The sequence below is a fragment of the Sylvia atricapilla genome, chromosome 29 (assembly GCF_009819655.1).
Source record: "Sylvia atricapilla isolate bSylAtr1 chromosome 29, bSylAtr1.pri, whole genome shotgun sequence".
Classification (NCBI taxonomy): domain Eukaryota; kingdom Metazoa; phylum Chordata; class Aves; order Passeriformes; family Sylviidae; genus Sylvia; species Sylvia atricapilla.
Genome location: NC_089168.1, coordinates 1,965,154 through 1,987,893, shown reverse-complemented (window position 1 = coordinate 1,987,893; position 22,740 = coordinate 1,965,154). Strand labels below are relative to the sequence as shown.

Below are 22,740 nucleotides of genomic sequence, written 5' to 3'. Positions count from 1 at the left end.
CATTCACTTTTGTTTCTCGGTGTTTTATTGAAGTATTTCTTCCGTGTGTCAATGAGCACCTGTTCCCTGTGCCAGGGGAGTTCTGATGAATGCCCTGCTCCTGTTTCCTGGCCACAGCTGACTCTGCTCTGTGAAAGGCCATTTAAACTGCAGCGGGGCCTCAGGTGAGCTCCCTTTGGCTCAAGATTAGTCATAAAACAAAGTTCAAACCGTGGCATGACACGGCTCATTCAGCGTTGCTCTTTAACATGGACAGAATTCTTTTTGTGGGATTTTTTTCCAGCAGTAAATTCTCTCTGTAATCTCTCTGTGTGTATTCTGAGGCTCCTGGGGGTTGCATCCTGCAGCCACAGAAATACTGGGTTTATTTGTGCATGCAATATGATTTTTTAAAAGGGAAGAGATGGCGATGAGATCCTCTGTCTTTGTGGGTGGTGATTGCTGCTGTTGTCACAGGCCAGTCAAATGCAGAGCACTCTCAGTGCAGCCTGGCTGGGGGTTTACAGGGGACTTGGTGATGCAGGAAATGTTCAAAAAGGCAGGAATTTCAGAAAGTAACTCCAGTTTGGGTTTCTCTTGCTGCTCTATGTGCCTCTCAGAGGCTGAGACTTCAAGTAGCTACACCTGGAAAGGCAACATTGATAAGTGGTTTCAGCGTGTTTCAACATCCCCACAAAACCAGCATCACTTGTTTGTGGCGATAGTTCAACCTGAATGTCTGAAAACTCCTTCTAAATCGCTGCTCTGATAAAACACGTCCTGTGATGGCTGTTCTCTCCAGGACATCAGGGGAATTATGGAATGTGAGAGGAAGGCCCATTCTTCCTGACTGCATCTCCCGGGACACAGATGTGTCCACCTGCCACCTTTTCTGTCTCCAGGCAGGGAGCAGCACTGCAGAGGCTTCTCTGCTCCCATTCCAGCCCTGGGAGCTGCCAGACTCTACCTGTGTCCTTGAATTCTCCTGAGCTGAGGTGCTGCAGAATCCCACATCTCTGTCATTCCTGAGCAGGTGCATTCCATTCCTGTGAGGACTTTAGAAACCTTGTCTTTCCTCCTTTCCACTGACTGTTTATGCCACGTTGTCTGCAGGTGTTTCTGTTTCTGTGTGACCATTTGTCCGGCAGACCTGGACTCACACTGGATCCAGAGTTCCGTGACTGTGCAAATCCTTTAAAGGAATTAATGGAAAATACAAGGAAGAGCTCAGCCTGCCTGGAGTTGGCATTGCAGGGTCGTGCAGTTCATGCCCTTGCCACAGGCATTGTGTGACATGGGACTAGGGATAAAAGAAAAGAGGAGAAAAAGGAAAGGCGTTGCCCTACAGGCTTTATTTTTGTCTTATCGGAGAACTCTTGAAATTAATGTCCCCTCCTTTCCTCCTCCACAAAAGAAAACTATGTAAAAATAAATCTGATATATACTCTTGTTGGCTTTTTCTGGTGAAAAGCTGGACAGAATCTCTTCCCATTTTCAGCAAGATGGGGTCGTTGGAGCAGCTCTTTGGGTAATTAATACTATTTAGCTGATATTGTGGTAACTAACTGCAACAGGAGGGCTACAGCTGCCTCTCTGAACACGAGACTTGTTTGAGCTCACAGAGGAAACGCTGCTGTGCTGACAGTGAACACAAGAGTGAATGAAAAAATGTTTGTGTAGTAATTACATCCTCTTAGTTTCGTAACTCAAACCCTGTTACATAAATGCCAGCGCTTTTGGTTTGAAACCGGAACAAGAGAGGGCACTTTGGGGCTTCCTGGAGCTCCTCTGTGTGTGTGTTTGTGACACAGGAGTGTCACTCTGCTCACAGCTCTGTATCCACAGCTCGCCATTGTGCCCGTGGCTTTATCAGGGCACCATCTCAATGGCATCTGCAGAGGAAATTACAACTGTCATCTGCTGCCTTTTTAGAGTGAGTTGATGGACGAGATCCTCAGGGGTTAGGATTGGTGGCAGTGGGATGCTGGGAGCACCTGAATAGGGCTGCAGGAGGAGCAAATCACACTGTGGAACTTTTCTGCTTATAATTCTTATTGCTGACGCTGTTCCTTCCTCCTGAGCAGGGCTTTGGGGAGATAAGATGGAGCCTTCCCCATTCAATAGAAGGCAATGGACCTCCCAGTCTTTGAAAATCACTGCAAAAGAGCTTTCCCTGGTGAACAAGAACAAGTCCTCGGCCCTGGCAGAGAGGTTCTCCAAGTAAGTGCTGTCTGTGGGGCTGGGGAGCACCAGCTGTGTGAAGGTGACAGCTGGCACCTTGGGAAGGGACTGCTGCTCTCACAGTTGCTGTGCCCTGCACAGACACCCCAACAATCTCACCCTGTGCCTGAGAGTGTTGTCCAAATGCTCCTGGAGCTCTGGGAGCCTTGGGATTGTGACCTTTCTTTGAGGAGGCTTTTCAGTGCCTGCCCACTCTTTGGGGGAAGAACCTTTTCCTGATAATCCAGCCTAAACTTCTCCTGACTTAGGTAGAAATGTAATTTTAAGCTTCCTCTTTCTCTGAGAGATGGATAAAGGGTTACATTCAAGCCATAAATATTGTATACCCTGAGAAAGCTGAGTGGTAGTAACGAATTCATTCCCTGGGAACGCTTTTATTTCTGTATGATTTGGGGTTTTCAGTGGGATTTGGGGAACTGAGTCTTCAAGGCTCTTCCATTAATAGTGTGACAAAGTTTAGGAGTATTTGGATCTTGGACGTGGGGCAAACTTTACAGGAGAGGGACAGTTACACACCCACAGCTCCTCTGTGGATCTCTGGCCCAGGGAGAAGCTGTTTGCTGTCACCACCTTGTTAAGGTAATTTATTCCCTCGCTGAAGCTTGACTACAGAACCTGGTCATCTTGCTAAATGTTGATAATCCCTTGAAAAAGGCTTACTGGGAGTAATCCAAACTGCTATTCCTTAATCAAGTAGTGTCCCTCTGCACAGGTGGAGTCAGTGCCTTGGAAAAACACAGTCCTGCTCTCTGGCTTTGCTCACCCTGGTGCCCGCAGGGAGGAGTGCTGTTAATTAAATATTTGTATGCAAAAACATTTTCTCTCCATCCCATATAATCAGTTTTGTCAGGTCAGAGACACAAAAGGCAACAGCAGAGATTCAAAAAGTGCCCTGTGCTGGGCTGACTCACAGAGTGAGGGCTGAGACTCCTCAGTCGTCTGTTTTCCAGGTGCTGCTTGACTTTTATCTGTGTTCCTCTTTGTTTCTTTTCCCAGTATTGATCCCTCTTCCTCCAGCATCACTTTCTCAGCACGTTGTATTCCAATTTGGAATTTTTATGGTGCAGAGATGTGGGTTATTGTGTTAAAGAGGAGTAACTGCCTGTAACACACTCCCTGTTGTGTCAAAAGCAGAATTCCACAGATAAGGAGAACAGAAACACCCTTTGCCCAAGCAGACGCTGAGTTCCTCCTCTCTGAAAGGCAGAACTCTGATTAAAAAGGCAGAATTGGTCACTAATTTTCACGTTTCAAAGGCCATGTGCCATCACCTTGAGCAGTGTGGTGACCAGTGAGGACACTGGAGGGACACACAGCGGAGTGCAGGCTGCTGAGAGTTTCCTACAGCTCCTTAAAGGACTTTGATTCATGATCCAGGGTGGCTTATCTCCAAAGGGCCGCGATGGCTCAGCTGCTCAGGAGGCAAGTGCTGAATGGGGGCAGTTCCCAGCCCAGGGAGTAAAATCCACTGGCACTTAGGGAGATTTTTGGCATGTGCCAAGCTGGAATTTGTTCTGGTTCAGCAGCTGCTGTATAAAGAGCTGAGTTATTCCTGCAAGGGGGCACAGCAGACAGCTGGGTGACGGAAACAATTCAGCTATTCCAAGGTAAACTGTCTCTATTTGGGAATCAGAGTGCTTAGGGAATGAAAAGTATTAATGGATGTTATTATTGTAAACTGGATGACTGAAAATGTGTCTGTCACTTGGCTTTGTGTTATTTGCTGCTCTTTGTCCAGACTCTTGTTTTAGTTGATCCAGGGGGTGCACAGAACCCTTGGTGGGGGAAGAAAAATCTCAGCTGTCTTCAGGAGTATTCAGTATTCTGGTTAAAACTTAGGTTTTGTTTGTTTTTTTTCACTCTCTCAAAGGTATCAGAAAGCTGCTGAAGAAGCCACTGCTGAGAAGAAGAGAAGTGTAAGTGTTTTGTACAAGTGTTTGTTTCCTTGGGAATAAGGAGAGCTGCAGTCAGGATGGATCACCTGCACCAATATTCCTGTGACAGTTGATTCTTGGAATATCAAAATTGCTGCTGTGTGTCCTGCAGAAAACCTGGCTTAGACACAGGGTTTGCTTTCGCTTCATGCTCCATGCTTTTTCCCAGCGTGGAGGAAAGGAAATGAATTTTCTTGCCCAAAGCTGTGTTGAATCACCAATTCTCTCCTAAGCAAAAGGCAAAATGAGTTAACCACAAGCCAGGAATACCCAGCCCCTGTTCTTAGCTGCAGGCACTTGTGTGTGGTGCCTTTTCCTTTCTTAAGTATATTTAAAAGTGCTTAAAAGGAGCCTCCAAGCCTCCCTGAAATCCAGCACGTGTCTTTGAGAGCTGTGGGATCTTTGCTGAAGTGACTTCCAGGGCTGCAAATGCCCCAGGATGAGGCAGCACCAACCTTCTTGGCTCTGTGACAGCCCCACATTCCTTCCTGTAACCTCCATTGAATTCAGGAGTTGGGGAACCTTGGCTGATGAAGGTTGCAGAACTTTGTCCTGGTCCTCAGGGTAATTTGTATTTTAAAGCCAGTATTTTCAGATCTATAGGAAAGTTGCTGCCTTGATTTCTCTAATGGCTGAGGAGCCACTCTTTGCTGTGTGGGATGAAATAAGCATTCTAAAAATTACTTTTCAGTCTTAAACTTTTTACGTTGCTTGCGTCTGTCAGTCTTCCTGTGATCAGGGAACAGGCAAGTCTCAAGCAGGAGGGATTTTCTGTTGGGAAGCATGCTGGGATTCCAGAGATGTTCCCGTAGAAACCTGCCGCACAATTTTCAATATTTCTGTTCCATTGCAACACTTCCCTTATAATTTTAATACTTTTTTTTCAATACAGTCAGCAAACGCAACAATTTTTTTTTTTTATTTTTTGAAGTGTAAATGGATTCAAGTCAATTTGCAAAGCAGCGTTCAAAATGTGACCAGAAGAGTAATAGGGTGAGAGACTTAAATCCTAATATAGCCACTAATGCCGGTTAATTCCTGTAAGCCCGGCAGTTCTGCTCCACTTGCAATGAGTTTGGAGTGGTCTGTGTAAGGGAGAGACAGGAATCATGCAATGGTGGCAGGTATTGGATTGGAACGGCTCAGACTGGGGTGGGATGTTGCTCTGGGGACAGGGAAGTGCTGGGAAGCAGCTGGGTGTGAGGTGATGCTGCTCTGGGTGTTCCCCTGGGGCTCAGGCAGCACCAGTGACTTGTGTGTTCGTGTGTCCCTAGAAATGCTTTCAATGGGTTGAGTGAAATCGAACAAAAAAAAATCCCAGCGAGTTACTGGTTGTTTTTAAACTGGACCAGAAGGATGTTTGTTGTGGGTGCTTGGCTTGAGCTTTGTGGTGTAAAATCCTGGGCAGGTCTCTGGGGACTGAAGTGTTGCTGTTATCTGCGAGGAGAAGCAGGTAACTCCAAGGATTTAGTGGTTTCTGAGAGCTAATTTGCATCTTTTGGGAGGCCTGATAGCTGTCGTCTTCTGAAGACACTGCAGCATTTGGCACATCAGCCATCTCCTGTGGCTTCTTGTGCTCCTGTGTCCTTCTTCTGGGACTGGAGACCCTCCGTGTGTGGATTCGAGTCCCGTTTCCTTCATATGTGGATTCGGGTCTTTTGTGTGCCGTTTAACTCCTGGGATTTTTCGTCCCTTTTGCCTTATAAGGCCATTCCTGTTTGCTCACTTCCTGCCTTACTCCTGACTTTTCTCCCCCCTCCTTCCTTCCCTCTCCTGGATGCTTTCTCCATGTGGCACAGCTGGAAGGATCCACAGCTGGCCGGGAGCGGGGCTCGCTGCTGAGCTTCCTCCCGCATGGAAAAGAAGTGCTTTGGAGAGCTGGAAATTAAACTCCTTGTCCTTTGCAGAACCCAGAAAACCTGCCCGCTCACTTGACCAGGGGGAATCTGAGCGTGCTGAAGAAGAAGTGGGAGAATCCGGTGCTGAGAGCGGAGGCTGGGAAGGAAACGATCCGCGCTGAGGTGAGGCACAAAGTCGGGAGCGGCCGCGCCCCTTCTCCATCCCCCGGGGCTGGAGCTGCCTCTGGCCAGCAGCAGCAGAGTCCCGCTGGTGACAGCACGGAGCCTCAAAGCCACTCCCGGGCCGGTGGCAGCGTGGAAAACTGTGCGAGAGAACCCCGTGAAATGGAAAAACCCGAAGCCAGCGAGAGGTCGGAGTCTCCGGGGAGGATCGAGAAGTACAACGTGCCCCTGAGCAAGCTCAAGATGATGTTCGAGAAGGGCGAAGCTGCTCAGCCCAAGGTAAGGATCCGTCCCTCTGAGTCCCGGAGGAACTAAAGCCGCGAAAATCCCCGGGAGGGAGTGGCTCCGACTGTTGACTCCGCAAATATTGTGCTCATTGTTTGAGTGAAAACAGAACTTCGTGGTGTTAGGAACTCGCTCGAGTCGCACAAGTTACGGGGTGCTCGGAGTTGTGGCAGCTCGTGATTGTCCATTGGAGTAAAGTGAATTTGCTTTTCGCGTAGGGTTCAGTGGGAGAGGAGAAAATAAGTATGGAATTGATTAAGTTTTGTAAAGTAAGCTGGGTTGTTTGTGTCTCGTGTGCAGATTGCAGTGAGTTATGCGAATGTGAATGGGATAAGATGCATATATTAGGGATTTATGGTTTTTTTTTTTAAATACATGAAAAATTAAGGAACTGTTTGAAGTGAGCTCAGCAATGAGAACTGTTGCAGTCAAAATGAAGCTGAGTGAGTGTTTTTGGTCTGTATCAGTGTGAGTCGCCCAGACTCAGACACACACACACATACACTGAGATAATCTAATCCTTTCCTCGCTCTTCCCTCAGCTTTGTGTCTTAAAATATTTCTTATCGGGGGAAAAAAAAAAAAAAATCCTCGCTGAGGGAAAACGAAGCCGAGATGGCCAGAGCAGCTCCTGCCCTCACTAGTTTTGACTTGCAAATGTTCAGGGCTCGCATTTTTCTTCCAACTGCTCATGAAATCTGATCCCACATGTGGACTGCAGCCGGCGTGTCCCGCGGGGAATTGCTGAACTCCAAAATGAGTTGCATATGCTGGAGACTTGCAACACAGTCCCGAGGCCTCGATGCTGGTGGATTTTCCAGTTTTCTCATCATTTCCTCTCCTCCTGGCTTTGTTTTACTGCCGGTGGTTTTCTTGAAGTATCGACTAAAACAAACACGTTTTGGACAAAAGTTGTTTCGATATGTAACAGTTGAGGACTCAGAGGAGCGACTGGGTGTTAAAGGGAATTTTGGGTCTGTGTGAAGTCATTTCACAACTTGAATTTTTGGAGTCTTTGTCATGCTATGAGAGCTGCCCATGAGAGACCTTCCCTGAACTCTTGCTGTAGGATTAATCACTGAGAATTCCCCAGGAATTCTGCAGATGTGCTTCGTGTAACCTTATCTCAGCCTGGGGAATAAATTGTTTTGGAGCTGAGTGAATCTGAAACTGATAGTTTGTCAAGTTTAGCAATTTGAACCTTGTTGAAAACCAACTGAATCCAGTAAATACCATCCAGGAGGCACAAAACTGGTCGGGTTCAGTTCCAAACCCTTGTTCCAAGTTAATCTGTGACGGCAGAAGGGAAAAGGAGCGTTCTGAAGTTTAGATTGGGATTGGATTCCTTTGGGAATTGATGTGTGGATGGGAGGCTTGGGTCAGTCAGCACAGAGAAGGGAGCTGGGTGCTCTGGGGACCCAGGTGTGGCTCAGGGATGTGGAAGCCACGACAGCACTGCAGCTCTGCAGTTGCCTCTCCCACTTATTTCCTGTGCTTTTTCCTAAGTGAGGCTTCATGGAACCGTTTTGGTGGAAAATTCCTTTCTATCGTTGAGTCCAACTGTAAATTCAGCTGAGAGGTGGCAGCTTTCCTTGGCCTTTACTGAAGACTTGATGGTGTTGGTGCTGTCAGAGCTTTGCTGACAAAACCTGTGTGTGAACTGAGCAGCACCAAGGCTGGAGGCTCGTGGCAGTGCTCATAAATCAACTTCCATGGTTGCTGGGCAGGGATTTGGGTTAGAGCCTGGATTTCCTGATTCCCTCTCCCGCTCTAAACAAACCTACTCTCATTTTCAGGATTATAAGTAAAATCTCATCATTTATTCACTCAGATCTTGCTCTGGCCTCTACAACAGCTAGGAGGCAGGTCTTCTTTTATTGCATTTTCATGGAAACAAACTGCTCTAATCCCATTAGGGGCAGGCACAGCAGCCTGGATTGGTTCAGCACTAAGCAAAGATTGGAACTGATAAAAGACCTGATGTTCAAAGGATTCTTCCTGTAAGTGATAGTGAAAGCACGCCCAGGGGGGAGGAGGAGGAGGATCAGATCTGCAACATTTCTGAAAAAGTTGTCTCCAGGCTGGTTTGTGTTTTTCCCTTTAGGGCAAAACCTGCCTGTGGTGTGTAGGCGACCTTGTGGCAGGGTCATGTCTGACACAGGTGGTTTGTAGTGAAATAGGTGTGACTTTGATCTGGGTTTTTGCCCAACTCTGTGCCCCAGGCGAAGCTTTACCTGTGCTCACGGTGCTTCTGCACTTGCCCAAGTCTGACAACTTCCACACACGAGGAATGTTTCATCTCCTTTCCAAAGCAGCAGAAGCTGTGCCCTGGGAATTGTGGCCCAGCCACAGAGTGACAAATCCCTAAGGGGGTTTCCACCATGAAACAGGAGTTACTTTCCATGAGCTGATTCCCTGCAGTTGGTCAGCCCATCAGTTGTGATGGGGAAAGTCCCCCATCTTCCCTCTGTTGAACACCTTTTTTCCTTTTACTCTGCTTTTTTTTGGTTTTTCTCCAAGATAAAACTGTTGATGTAAAACCTACACATATTTGTAGGTTTACTGAAAATATCCCTGACCTCTAAAGTGTTTGTATTCTGGTGGTTGGGATTTTTACTCTGTGCTCTGCAGCTCACCCACAGAAAAGCTCTTCAGGTGAAGTTGTATCACCTGCAGAGGTGGCAAAGGGCAGGAGGAGGAGTGGCAGGGCTCTGGAGTGGAACACTCTTTAACTGCTTCTGATTGAACTTCTGATGGATCCTTTGGAGCCCAAATTTCTGAGCTGTAAGAACCCCAGACTTGTGAGCTTGGGGTGGATGTTAAAGGGGATTGACTAAAATGGACTGAATAAAAATCAGCTAAGAATAGTTTTCATGGAATGAAGGACCTGCAAGTCTTTACAAGTGTGCAGGCACTCCCAGACCTGAGCCTATTGGTCAGTGCAAGACTTGTCAGAGCTAAAGCTCTTTTCCACTAAGAAAAGTTACCAAAGTCCTTAAACCACAGAAACAGAAACTATTTCCCATGCTGATGGAAAAAGAGGTTTTCCAGCTGCGTTTTCCTTTCCTGGTGAAGTTGCTGTTTGCATGGAAAGCAGCCTGATTTTTCACAGTGATTGTCTTACACTGCAGTTCTGTGAAAATAAAACTTTGGAATTTCCTTCAGTTTGGTGACCAGCAAATAAGAAACTTGTTGGAACTGAGGGGGGAACATGTGGTTGGAGCATCTTGCCAAACCTGCCTTTTTCTCTACATTAGCCTCAATCTGAATTTCCAACTGGGATTTAACTCTTCCTAGTGAAGGAACAAAGGTCCAGCACCTTCTAGGGTTTTATAGGCTGACTTCTGGCTGTGAATACATCCCACCTTGAGGGAGTCCAGTTGAACTCTGTGCTCACTAACTTTTATCAAAGCTGCAGAAATTTCTTTCTGTGCTTTTGTTGAGATTTAGATTCTGAGGAGTTGGTCTCAACAAATAAGAATAAAATCTGATTGAGGCAGCCAGAGCATCTGTGTGGTGCTGCAGGATACCCTGTCCAGCTCTGCAGCAGAGAGTGATTATCCTGGAGATCTGAGAATATTTATCTCTAACACTCTCCTGCTTAAGCTTCAGCATTATCAGATCTAGTTAGGGAATTATTTGGTACCAAATGCATGAACCATCCAAATCAAAACAAATAACTCTAGATAATTTGTATTACAATACTATTAATTCCTTTTTTCTGTGCCTGAAAATGAATGCAGATTTTTGATAAGTGCTTCCCTGCATCCTTTTTCTGATGTTCAATCTTCATACAACGACCATGACTATTGGTTTCAACAGAAATTGCTTGAAATGCAAAAATCTAGACTGTAGTTTTGTATATGTGGTGGGAATGACGTAAAAATCTGATTTTTTTTTTTTTTGTGGTCCTTTTCAACCAAGAGAACTTCCAAAGGGGCACTGACTGACCTCTTCAAGAAAGTGTTCCCCAGGTGACAGCAGGGTCAGGTACTCTGTGATCAAACTTGATATTGCTTTAAATAAGATGTCACCCGCTAGACTTGTTTATTCCGGTCAAGCAGATTTGCTAGTGACACCTGTGCCTCTTGAAGGGATTAGCCAGAGCAATCCCTGTGTGTCCAGGCAGCTGATGGGAGGGTCTGTCCCCAGCAGGAGCCACGCAGGACGGCCGTGGGCAGGAGGATTTCAGAGAACAGCCTCTCCCTGGAGGACTGCGATGCCGCCCAAGGAGAGAGGAGCCACGGCACAGCAGGTCAGGAAACCCTCAGGGCTTTTGGGTGGGTTTGGTTTGGGTTTTGTTCGGGATGTAAATCGACTTTGTACAGTCCAGTAGGAATTTCCCTGGAGGTGTCTGAGGAAAGGCTGGATGTGGCACTCAGGGCTCTGGTCTGGGTGAAAAGGTGGGGGTCAGGCAGAGGTGGGACTCGCTGCTCTTGGAGGGTTTTTCCAGTCTCAAGGATTCTGTGAAATAAATTTTGCCTTTCCAAAATGCAAAGAGGCACAGCCACTGTCCAGCTGCCAAGTTCATCAGCATCCTGTTTAATTAGTGAAGCCTTGCTGGGGGTTTTGAACCATTCCTCCCTTAAGCATGGGAAACCAAGGCACAGGGAATAACCAACAAATTAGGGAATGCAACCAATCCTTTCCTGCATCTCAATCCTAGAACTAATTTTAATAGTCAGGGTAATTTAGAGAGCAGTGAACAGACAGTCCATGATCCTTCTGCCTCCTTGCTTCAATTCTCATCCCTCCTGTCCTGGCCAGACACAGGGAGCTACTGAGAGCTTTGATTTAAACAAAATTATATATTTTTATCTGTTTGGAGACCTTTTTCTAGCAAACCAATTGCAGTTTTCTGGTCTTTCCAGCAATGACTGGTATAAATACTCATACAACATCCTAAGTTGGAAAGGACCCACAGGGATCATCCTGGCCCTGCACAGACACCCCAACAACCCCACCCTGTGCCTGAGAGCTTTGTCCAAGTGCTGCTGGAGCTCTGGAGCTCCTTGGGGCTGTGCCCATTCCTGGGGAGACTGTCCAGTGCCTGACCCCTCTCAGGGAGAAGAGCTTTTTCCTGGTGTCCACCCTGACACAGCTGCAGCTGTTCCCTTGGGTCTCAGTGACACACCTTTTGTCCTTGCTGGCATGATCCTGGTGAGAATGGCAGAATGTGTTTAGTCTCCCTGAGAAGGATCTTGGTGAGTGTCCTGAGAGTTATCTGTTACTCATGTTTGGCTGTTTTTTTACCCAGGGTATCTTGTAGAGACCAGTCCAGGACTCAGCCCAGAGAAGGCAGAGAGCAGGAAGAACCTGGACATGCCCCGTTTATCAGAGACATCAATAAAGGACAGGCTGGCCAAGTACCAGGCAGCTGTGTCCAAGCAGGGCACTTCCTCAGCCATCAGCCCCGTGGTAAGTCTTGCTTTGTCTGGAAGTGAATTTCAGTCCCAGCCTGAGACTGGAAAGATTTTATGGCTGCTTGAGGGTTTTGGAAAATAACTGTGCCCAGAGGAGTAATTTCTGATGTAGAGTTACCTCTGTATACTGCAGGAAGAAATAAGTATATTTGCACCTTCCTGGAATAATGTTTAAAGTTTTCCGAGGAATTAATTGCTGGCACCCTGACCGAGATCCTTCTGAAGCAAAGTTGACATTCTTTTTCTTTCTGAGTGTCTGTAGCTCTCTACATGTTTGTTGTTTTTGTTTAAAAAAGAAAACTCAATTCCATGTTGTTCATCAGCTCCAAGCTGTGGGAAACTGAGGCACAGGGAGATGAAGTGACTTCGTGTCACACAGTGCTCAGAACTTGGATCTCTTGGCCTGCAGCTTTGGGATTTCCAGGCAGTTTTCCTGACTTTTCTTTTCACCTCCCTTCAGGATTTCTCACCACTCTCTGAATCCAATTAGATTCTTGCAGTGCACGAACCTCTGCCTGTTTTGCAAATATTTGACCAGGAATTGAACAGTTAATGAAGTGTTACAGCTGAGGAGGTTTCAGGAATCTCAGCTTTTGTTAAAAACTGCTTAGGTACATTTGCTGGAAGTTTCTGATACTTCTGCTGAATGATGGGAACTTGTATTGCTCAAGTATTACTTTTATTAACCAGAGTAATAGATTTGAAGAGGAAAGGCCTTTTGAAGTTGGGAAACTGAAATGGAAATGAGAGCCCCAAGTGCTGGCTCTCCCTCAGAGGGGAGTCTGCTTCCCAGGGCTCTCTGTGGAGATCCAAAGGCTTCTTTCTAGCTCAAATGATTCCTGAATTTCATCTGCACGTGGGTCAGATTCTCCAGCTGTGGGAGGAGGGACAGTAAAACCTTTCCTGCATGAATGGAAAGTCCTTGCAGCCACTGCAACAAATCTGATTAACCTAATTGCCCATTTCTGCCTCCTGTGCCTTTCCTGGGCTCATTTCCTGATGCCTTTTCCAGTTTGGGGCTCAGAGGGGTGGCTGATTGACTAAATTCTGTCCTGATGGCAAGAGATTTGCCGTTTCTCCAGAGGCTCCTGTTTGCAGCACCCCTCCACTGCTCCTGGTTTGGTGTCAGTCCATCCTGATGCCCTCAGGATACCCCATTTGGGCACAATCTCTTCCCATTTTGACCTGGCATGTGTGAGATGGAGCACATAGGGATTCCTGAGGCCTCTGTTTCAACAGCAGCCCTACCCTTGGGATCTTCTTCTCCTTCCCTGCTGCCAAAGCATCCAGGGCTTTTTTTTTTTTTTTGCTATGGAAGTTTGTGCTGCCTTTCTCACACCTGGGCTGCAAAGGAAAGGCAGAATCTCTCTTGGGAACAACTGTTTTTAGGGCATTGTGGTGTCATTAGGCCTGGGTTAAACCTGCTGGACACTTGGTTTGAGTAGGGGTGAGGAACAATCAGTTCTGTGTGTTGGAAAGGTGCTGAACAGCAGACATTGGGATCTAAGCATTAAAATTCCAACATTCAGTACAAACCTCTTGGATGTGGTTGGTTTTTGTGGAGATTTGGTTCCAAGTGCAGGAAGAGGCTGGTGCTGGAATGTGGCTCCTCTTCTTTCATGTCACAGAGAAGATGCCTCGTGAAAAGCACGAGGCTTCCAATGATCTTGTGTCCTGTGGCAGTGAAACACGAGGTTTTGCTGGGTTTTTATTGGCTTTAAAGTCTGAAAGATCCTTCTGTGACAGTCTGAAGTCAGTCTATCACAAACAAAAACCTCAGGGGAACAGTCAGGGTTTTGACTAGAATTGAAGCAAATATGGGATTTGCTTTTATGTCAATTTGTTTTTTAGCAGTTACACTGTACTTTAGGCAGTGCTTGTCTGGAAATATTTGTCATTCCAAGTGAAAAGTTAACCTTCCTTGAAAAGGAAGATGTGGATTGAGCAGGGAATATTTAGGAGTTTGGATTTAAAACAGGAGTTTGGAAGAAAAGGGCTGCTCAGAAAACACTGGTGTTATCTCCTTAGAGCACAGTAAAATTCTACAGCCCAATCCTGTTCCCTCATTAGAATATGTCACTTAACAAGTGTCTGCACATTCTTATGGCCCTTCCTTCAATTACCACTCCACATACTGGAAAAAACCCAGTTTTTAAAAAAGGTTTTAAGAAAAATAGCAAGCATTTTCTTAGGGGAAAAGAACCTGTCAACTTTCCAGTGCTTTGTCCTATAGAGTGAGATTCAAGCCAGTGAGAGTGAACTCCAGAATTACAAATCTGGGCAGAAGGAGAATATGGCACCAATTGAGGACTCCAATTCCTGTCAGGATGGGGAGAAGGTAAGATGTCCATGCTGGTGGAGATCAAGTTCTTGATTTAAAGTGGAACTGGCTGTGGAAGCACAGCTGATTCCATGTTCCACATGCCATCTGGGAATTGGCTGTGAGCAGCTGATGCAGATTAGTTACATGCTGCAAAATTCCTGTTTTTTTTTTTTTTTAATTATTCTTTTTAGGCTGTCTCTGAATTATAAGACAGCAAGTGTCTGTGGAAGAGAATGTCTAGAGATAAGTTTTCTGGGCGAGTTTTTCTGTCTTGGTAGGTTTGTTTTATGGTGGGTTTTTTTATAAATAAAAAATCCACACCAATTTAAAAAAAAAACCAAAAAAAACCATGAGCAGCTTTGTGTGACCCAAGTCAAAGGAGTTTGTCACTGTTTCTTCTGCATTTAGTGGCTAAATTTTAGGAAAACTGAGAATGGCAGTTTGGGTTTGTTCCTGGGTTTGAGCTCCAGCTCTAAATTGAGACTCTGTAAACTGCACTCGAGCATTTGTTCCCTGAACTGGGGACAGCAGACGGGATAAAAGTAGCTGAATAATAATTGGGGTACTGTGTATTCCACCCAGGCTGAACACGTGGCAGCTTAATGCCAGGAGGGCTTTTAGAGCTTTTCAGCCTTCCTTGGGCAAGGGGCCAAATCTTTTGCTTTCAGCTGCTCCTCAGAGACAGCTGAGCAGCTTCTTGTCTGGCTGCTTGAGGCTGCTTCCTGCTCCAAGGTGAGTTAATTAAAAGAGCACCTGTTAAATCAGAATCTCTCCCTGTTGTGAAGGGAAGATTTGAATAAAATTTCTTGTATTCGGCCGTAATTGCAGAATATAATTATTGTATTATAGTTATTTGTTGAGGTGTGCAGGTGCAGTGAGAACCTGAATAGAGCATTGTTTGGGAGCCTTTGGAAGGGATGTGGTGAACTTGGAAACGAGCCTAATTAAAACTGCTTGTCGTTAATGTCAGAAATGGGAATCCTCTGGCGAAAAGGGAACAAAAGACACTTCACTCTGTCACTTTTCACACTGCACCCGTGGCACATTCAGTAGCCAGGAGTGTGTGACTTGAGCAGCCTCAGAACACGTTCATGCTCTGCCCAGGGACACTGGGGTACAGCTCTGCTTTCAGCAGAGCAGAGGATGTTAATACATGTAACTTGTCTCCTCATTACCTCATTAATTTACAAATTTCGGTTGCTCGCAATGGATTTTTCAATCATTAAGGTGAATTAGTGATGATTTACAGTTAATCTTGTTACAGTACTTTAGTTCCTCACTGTAGCTACTTAAAACTATTTGATTTAATAGCAATAGTGCCAAGTTTAATAAAGAGTTATACATCAAGAGCTTTATCTGTAGCAGGTTTTGTTCATGATTGCACTTGATGATCTTAAAGGTCTTTTCCAAACTAAGCAATGCTATGGTTCTATTTAGTGTTTGAAACTGGTTTAGATCCAACTCCTCTAGTTTTTTAATTACTAATTTGTTTCTGAAGGAGGATAAACAAGGAAGGTCCAGCATGTTTGTCCCAGCCTTGGAACAGGCTTGTAGTTTGACAAAAGGTGTTTTTTTTTTTTTAATTCAGGTGTTCTTTTTTTATTTTGCTTGGTTTTGGTTTTTTCCCCAAGAGCACAGTCTCTGCTGAATGTCTAAACATCAGAAGTTGGTCAAATGTTGGAGGGAGCCATGAGATTTCCAGTAAATGTGCTGCTTGGGGTCAAGGGATTTGTAAGTGAGAAAACCTGGGAGGAACTGCAGCAAAGGTTCCTGAGGGTTAATAATAAAGGTGTACAAGGAAACACGTGTGAACCCTGTGAGGGTATCTGCCTTGTAGCAAGGACTCTCTTGACACTCAGCTGGACCCTTTTGTGCCTCAAAACCAACTCCTTTTCCTGAGCCCCTCAGGTTTCTCTCCCTGTCTTGGTGTTCAGACTGCCTGGTGTCTTCGTGGGGCCATGACTGTTCACATCTCAGAGGTTCTCATTGTCTCATTTTCTCTTGCAGGTTTCTGTAGGTGAGAACAGCTTGTCTTTACACTCTGGTCTGCTGGAGGATGGCCATGGTGAGCCCTATCAAATGATAATTAATAAAAAACTGTCTTGTACTAAAAATCCACCCCGTGCCTAACAAGAACTTAATAAGAATTCCTTTCACGTTTAGAAGTTCATTTGGAGCTGCAATTTTAAGATATTGCTAACTCCTTTTGCCCTAACTGAACACTTTTTAAGCGTAGCTCCCTCACCATTTAACTGGGACTGATGCTCTGGTGGGTCTGGCGAGCAGAAGCTGCCCACAGTTGAAAGCCTATTGTAATTGTCTTTTTCTCCCTCAGCTGGACAGTTGGAGAGCGAGGCAGAAGCTCAGAAATCTGTCAGCTCAAAGCAGCAGAACCTTGGTGCTAAAGCAGCTGGGCAGCCAGAGGCCTCCCCACCGAAAGCTGTGAAGGTAATGCAGCTCTTTAACCTTCTGGTGAAGGTTAAAATCACCTGATGGCCCCTGTTTAAGACTGAGAAGCCTAAATGTGCTGAAGCAGAAAGGTCTGGCAGTAACTGGATCAATACTCCATCCTCATCAGAGTGTGGTTGTGAGGGCACTAATTCAGGATGGAAAAGCACCTCGGAGCAGTCAGGGTTTTTTCCAGGGGCTGGGTGGGTGCTGCTTGTCTCTGTTACACCCCTGTGACAGAGGGGCTGGAGCAGGGGATGGTCTCAGGGCTCATCTGTGCTCCTGGAGACAGCCCCTGAGGTCCTGGAACTGATCTCCAGAGCCTTTGGCAGGCTGGGACTTGGCTTTGCTCCTCTTCCAGCTGTTCCCCAGGTAACTGCAAATGGTAGTAACTTTATAGTGAGGGTACTGTGATGCCTTGGCTCTGTAAAAATCAGGTTTGGCTTTCTGAGTAGTGAGCCTTTGTCACAGTTTCTTTAGGGAGCAGGAAAGCAGATGGAGAATGTTGGGAACAGGGATGTGTTGGCTAATCTGATTAGATAACAAATGGCAGCACTGGATGTTTTGTCAGGCTGTGCTCATCACATGTCTTGTCTGGGGTTGGGATGCTCATTCCCGAGGCTGCCACACACTTCCTGGCTCACTCCTGAGGAAACAACTGGGCTTTTTGTTGTTTTTCCCCATCTTTGGGAGGAACAGCCCTAAGCTCAGACTGGGGAGATGTGGCTTCCCAGTGGGCAAGGGAGAAATGCCAGTATGGGAAACTGGAGCTGCCAGTGATCCTAGTCTGTGACACCAGACCTGCATCTCCTGATGCTCTCTGCTCTCTCTCGATATTTTCAAAACCATTTTAGCCTTTTGCCCAGTTACTGCTTTAGATGCTGCACTGTGTGAGATAGAAGCTTTTGTTTATTCATGCAAGGTTCCTATTTGTCTCTTCCAGCTTCTGTCTCCTGTTCTTGGTTCCTAACCTCTCCTCCTGCCTTCTGCTTCCCTCCTAATGTGAGCTCAACTCTCAGCTTTCTCTCAAGTCCTCTTTATACTTATTGGGCCTCATCTTCCTCCTGTAGCTCCTCTTTGTAGTACCCTGGAAAGGAATTTCTGTCTCTTCACAGCCCAAAAAACGCCTCTCCACAGACATAGGGCTCATTGTGTGCAAGTAAGTCCCTCTCCTTGGATGGGGATGTGATTGCAAAAGTAAGTGCCAGCACTGTTGTGTCACCGTGCAAAACCAATGCCCTCGTGCAAAACTGAGGTTTAAGGGAGAAAATATTTTGATGGGCAAGCAAATTGTTGCTGCCTTGCTCCATGTGGCAAGCATGGATGATGAGATTTTTTTTTTCTTTGCATCAGTAAATCTCTCTTTTTTGAGATTTCTTTTAGCGACTCAAGATTTAGAGTTTTGGCAGTGCCTAGGAACTGTGGATTCTTTTTCAGAATGAATTCTGAATTTTGTTAGTGATGCTGTCATCATCAGAATTTTAGTCTACTGTAACTTCAAGCAATGCCTGGAAACCCTAAAATATATATTCAAATGGAATTAAATTGGCAGCAAACTTCAGGGTTGTGACAAAGTGACTTGAGCTGGCTCCATCTTCAGCAATCTGCCCTTACACACTGGAACTTTCATTCCTAACCATTGTTTCTAGACTGTTATAAATAAATTTCTGTGATTGTCTTCCTGTGACCTTCCTGTTTTTTCTTTAGCCGTCAGATTTTTTTCCATAAAGCTTTTTCTAAGTTAGTAGCAGGTAATTCTTTGCCAAGGAAAAGCTGTGCTATTATATATATATATATAATATATATATATATTTGTGTGTGTCTGTGCAGACCCTGGAGAGGAGCCTGGGCTGCTAAATCATTTGTAAATCAACATGCAGCCTCAAAATGCCAATGTTGTTGTTATTTAATTTATCCTGTAAAGTATCCTCCCCATTGGCCAGTGTTAATAGACTTCAAGAAGTAAATGGCATCCAGTGACCTTTCCTCATGGACAATGTTCTTGCTTCCTTGATGCTGTCTGAAAACAAACCCGTGATCATTGCTGCACAGCAATGACACTCCACTCCTCAGTGCTGAGGTTTATCCTTGCACTAAACCCTCAGGAAATTCAGTAAGCACATAAGAATTTCAGCTGTTAAACCTCCAAGCTCTGCTCACTTGGAAACTTGAGCAAGTTTGGGGAGGTGTGAGTCCTGAAACCTGAGTGTGGTTTCTTTGGGATAGAGCTGGGATTGTTTACAAGTGAAGCCAGGAGTGTTTCCTGCTGTTGTATTGGTGCTGAGACTATTTCCTCCTCTTTGAGAGAAAAGGTTTAACAAAAATGAATAATTTCAAACCATTGGGCAGCCTGTTTCACTCCTTTCCTCTCCCACCCTGCAACTTCTGAGGCTATTTGAACTCTTCTGGTGGACAGTGTCCCTGACTGTGGCAGGGGATTGGAGCTAGATGATCTTCAAAGTCCTTTCCAACCCAAACCATTTCAAGATTTTCTTTTTCTGCACTGTTTTTATTATTTTGGTAAGTCTGGCACTGATTGTAATCAAATGAAACGTTTCATCATTCTCCTATCAATAAAAAACCTGAGGTTGCAGGAAAGGATGAGACAGCTTTGGGGAATGGGGCTCAGTTTTAGTGCTCTCATTGTTCTTCCCATGTGATGCTTCAGCTGTGGGATTCACTGGGGTGAAATCTTGGCTCCCTGTCAAACCTCAGCAATCCCGTGGGCCTGTTTTAATTTCTTGCTGCCCACCAGACCCCGCTGCACCACAATTAGAGAAAGTGACTCTCTGCAGTTCTTGAAAGTTCAGGAAGCTGTGCATGAACCCACGCCAAGTCCCCAGCAGCTGATGTGTTTTCCAGTTACCAAACTTTCTCTTCCCCCTGCAGAAATTCCAGTTGCCAGTGAAGGAAACCTGTGTTGGGTGTCAGAAGACCGTGTACCCCATGGAAAGGCTCTTTGCCAACCAGCAGGTGTTCCACATCAGCTGCTTCCGCTGTTCCTATTGCAACAGCAAACTCAGGTATGCACACTGCTCCCTTGGCTGCCCTCTGGGAAGTGGATTTTCCTCTCACAGCTGTGGAAGGTGCTCCTCAGGCCTAAGCTGAGCTGGAAGTCATCATAATCCAGTGATTTGTGCAGGGGAGTACCATGGGCCTGCTTCTGCCAGTGCCTGGTGCACTTGATGCCATTTTTAAACTCTCAATGTAATTTTATGTGGGGGGAAAAACACAATGTCCAGCTTTATAAAGAATTCCTAGAAAGATCCCCTGAGGGCCATAAGCTTGTCTTTCTGAACAGGTGGAAGACTGAAACCGAATCTCTTGTGTAACAAAACTAAAATAGACACCTGTGTCAGAGCCCTGAGCTCTAATGTTTGATCTGTGTTTCCTGAGCAGCCTCGGGACGTACGCGTCTCTGCGGGGGAACATCTACTGCAAGCCTCACTTCAATCAGCTCTTCAAGTCCAAAGGCAATTACGATGAGGGCTTTGGTCACAAGCAGCATAAGGAATTGTGGGCAGGTAAAACTGAATGTGAAGAACCCCTGGAGAAAATGATCCATGGTGTGAGTGCACCAGAAACTCCACAAAGCCCAGGAGTAGAGGATGCCCCGATTGCAAAAGTGGGAGTTCTGGCAGCAAGTATGGAAGCAAAAGCTTCAGCTGTGCCTGAAAGAGAAGAAAGACCAGCAGAAACAAAAAAGCTCAGGATTGCCTGGCCACCTCCGTCTGACCAAAATACCCAAGGAAGTGCCTTAGATGAGGGCATCAAAGTACTCAAACCCAAGTGGCCTCCAGAAGAAGAGATTTCCAAGCCAGATGTGCAGGAGGATGTGGATCTGGATCTCAAAAAGTTAAGAAGATCTTCCTCGCTGAAGGAGCGAAGTCGCCCCTTTACAGTTGCAGCCTCATTTAGAACAGTATCTGTTAAAGGCCATAAAACAGAGAACTCACTGTCACCTTCTAAGGAAGAGAGAGACACGTTGAAAAGGAGTGAGGAACTGGAGAGAGAGGTGCTTGTAGAGAAAAAGCAAAAGGAAAAGAAGGTTGAGCATAGGAACATCCGGAATGCCAGGGAGAAAAGTGTGGAGGAAGAACAGGAATTGTCTGGCATCAAACCAGTGGAGCACAACGTTGTAGAGAATGGCCAGATGAATGCAGACACAGATGAGGAAGAGCACGCCACAGAGGAGGCAGAAATCCCAAAGGAAGAATTCCTTGAACCAAATTCTCCTAAACACTCCAGCTTACCCAGTGTTGTGACCGCCAAGGAATCATCTCCAAACCAGAATCGCAAATCCCAAGACGTTGGTTTTTGGGAGGGTGAAGACGTGGAAGATTTATCTGTGGAAGAGCAGATCAAAAGGAATCGTTACTATGAAGATGATGACGATGATGAATAAATTGGCCTTTTACTAGAAAACTTGCTGCAAGGTGCTGGGCCTTTTGAAATGGGTATTTTTAGCTTTAACAAACAGCTCTCCTGGACGAAGTGATGCTGCACTGCACATCAGCATTAAGGGAATCTACGTAAAAATTATCTCAGCTAGAAAACTCTGGAAGCCTGCAAATTCTTTAGGTGCATGGAACAAGTGTGGGATGGCTTCAGCAGGTAGTGTCTGTCCCCAGCAGGAGAACAGAGCTGTTCTCTGCTGTCTTAGCCCTTTGAGCTTCAATAGGTATTTCACTAACACTTGATGGAATTCCAGTGTCCTTGCCCCTGCTGCTGTGGGACAGGGCCTCTGGAACACACCAACAGTACCACTACAAATGCTACTGCAGTGCTTAGGGACCAACTTCAAAGGGACTTTCTGGCCTGCTTTAAAATGGTCACTTAATGCACTTTAATACATGGAAAAGGCACAACTGGGCTTTTTTTTTTTTTTTTTTTTTTAATAATGAAAGCTTTTTCTGTGTGTAGTGTCCAACAACTAAAGCATCCCAACCTGCATGCAATGTGAATTTGTGTCTCAAACCTGCCTGTGATCAGTTGAGGAGTCCCTGCACAACTGGAAGGGTGCCCGTTGTATTTCAGTGTATCCCAGGAGCTGTGCTGGCTGCCAGGTCTCTGCAAAAGACAAGTGAACACTTTGGAGCAGCCTGCAGGGCATTACTTCTGCATTTCACATGCATTTGAAGTGGAGTTTTTTTGTTTGTTTTGTTGTCTATTTTTTTTTTTTTTTTTTACTTGGAGTTCTTAGTCATCATTTTAAACTGCAAGTAAGATTTTTAAGGCCTTTTGACAACTCTGAAATCCTACTTTTATCAAGCTGCCATAAATCTTTTCCTTACAGCTGTGAAATTGTGCTGCATTGCAAAAATCTCTGGAATCAGTGACACATTCCGATTGCCAGTGTTGAAGATCAGAACATTTTTTTTTTTAACTTGACTTTATTTTACAAATAATAAAACCTTGAATTGGGGGGGAGGAAGAGGCCCTTTTTTTATTAGCTTTTATTTGTACTGTATTCTCAAGAGAATTAGATCTTAACGATTCTTGAGGTGTAAAATATTCTGCTTTCTTAACAGTTCTGCTAACGACACAACCTTCAATAAAGTTTGGGTCATTTCTATTATAACTGGAGTCTGGATTCATCTTGTTTCACACAGAGGCAGTGTTTAAAGGGTCAGAGGATTGGCATGGAATGGTTTGGGTTGGAGGGGACCTTAAACCTCATAACATTCCACCCCCTGCCATGGCAGGGACACCTTCCACTGGCTTGAGTTGTTCCAAGCCCTGACCAAACCTTGGACACTTCTAGGGATGAGGCAGCCTCTGGGAAATCCATTCCAATGATCTACCACCCTCCCAGGGAGGAATTCCTTCCCAATATCCCCTCTGGCAGTTTAAACCCACAGCCCCTTGTCTTGGCACTCCAGGTCTCTCTCCATCTTTCAAGGCCACAATGAGGTCACCCCATGTTGTCCCTTATCCAGGCTAAATAATCCCAATTCTCCCACTTCCATCCCTCTCATCATCCTGGTACCTCCTCTGGACTCTCTCTGAGTGTTCCCTGTGCTGGGCTCCAGGGCTGGAGGCAGCTCTACAGGTGGGGTCTCACCTGAATGGGGCAGGTGAGAGTCC

General features: G+C 45.6%; 1 protein-coding gene across 1 annotated transcript; it reads left to right on the top strand.

Moving 5' to 3' along the window:
• The first annotated feature begins 2,055 nt into the window (after positions 1-2,055).
• LIMA1 (LIM domain and actin binding 1) lies at positions 2,056-22,234 on the top strand. Its single transcript, XM_066337635.1, has 11 exons — positions 2,056-2,199; positions 4,091-4,136; positions 6,062-6,454; positions 10,441-10,449; positions 10,612-10,714; positions 11,717-11,877; positions 14,116-14,220; positions 16,213-16,270; positions 16,541-16,653; positions 19,543-19,676; positions 20,053-22,234. The coding sequence occupies exons 1-11, from the start codon at positions 2,081-2,083 to the stop codon at positions 21,056-21,058; spliced, it is 2,247 nt and encodes a 748-aa protein (XP_066193732.1). The 5' UTR covers positions 2,056-2,080; the 3' UTR covers positions 21,059-22,234.
• Positions 22,235-22,740: the final 506 nt, after the last annotated feature.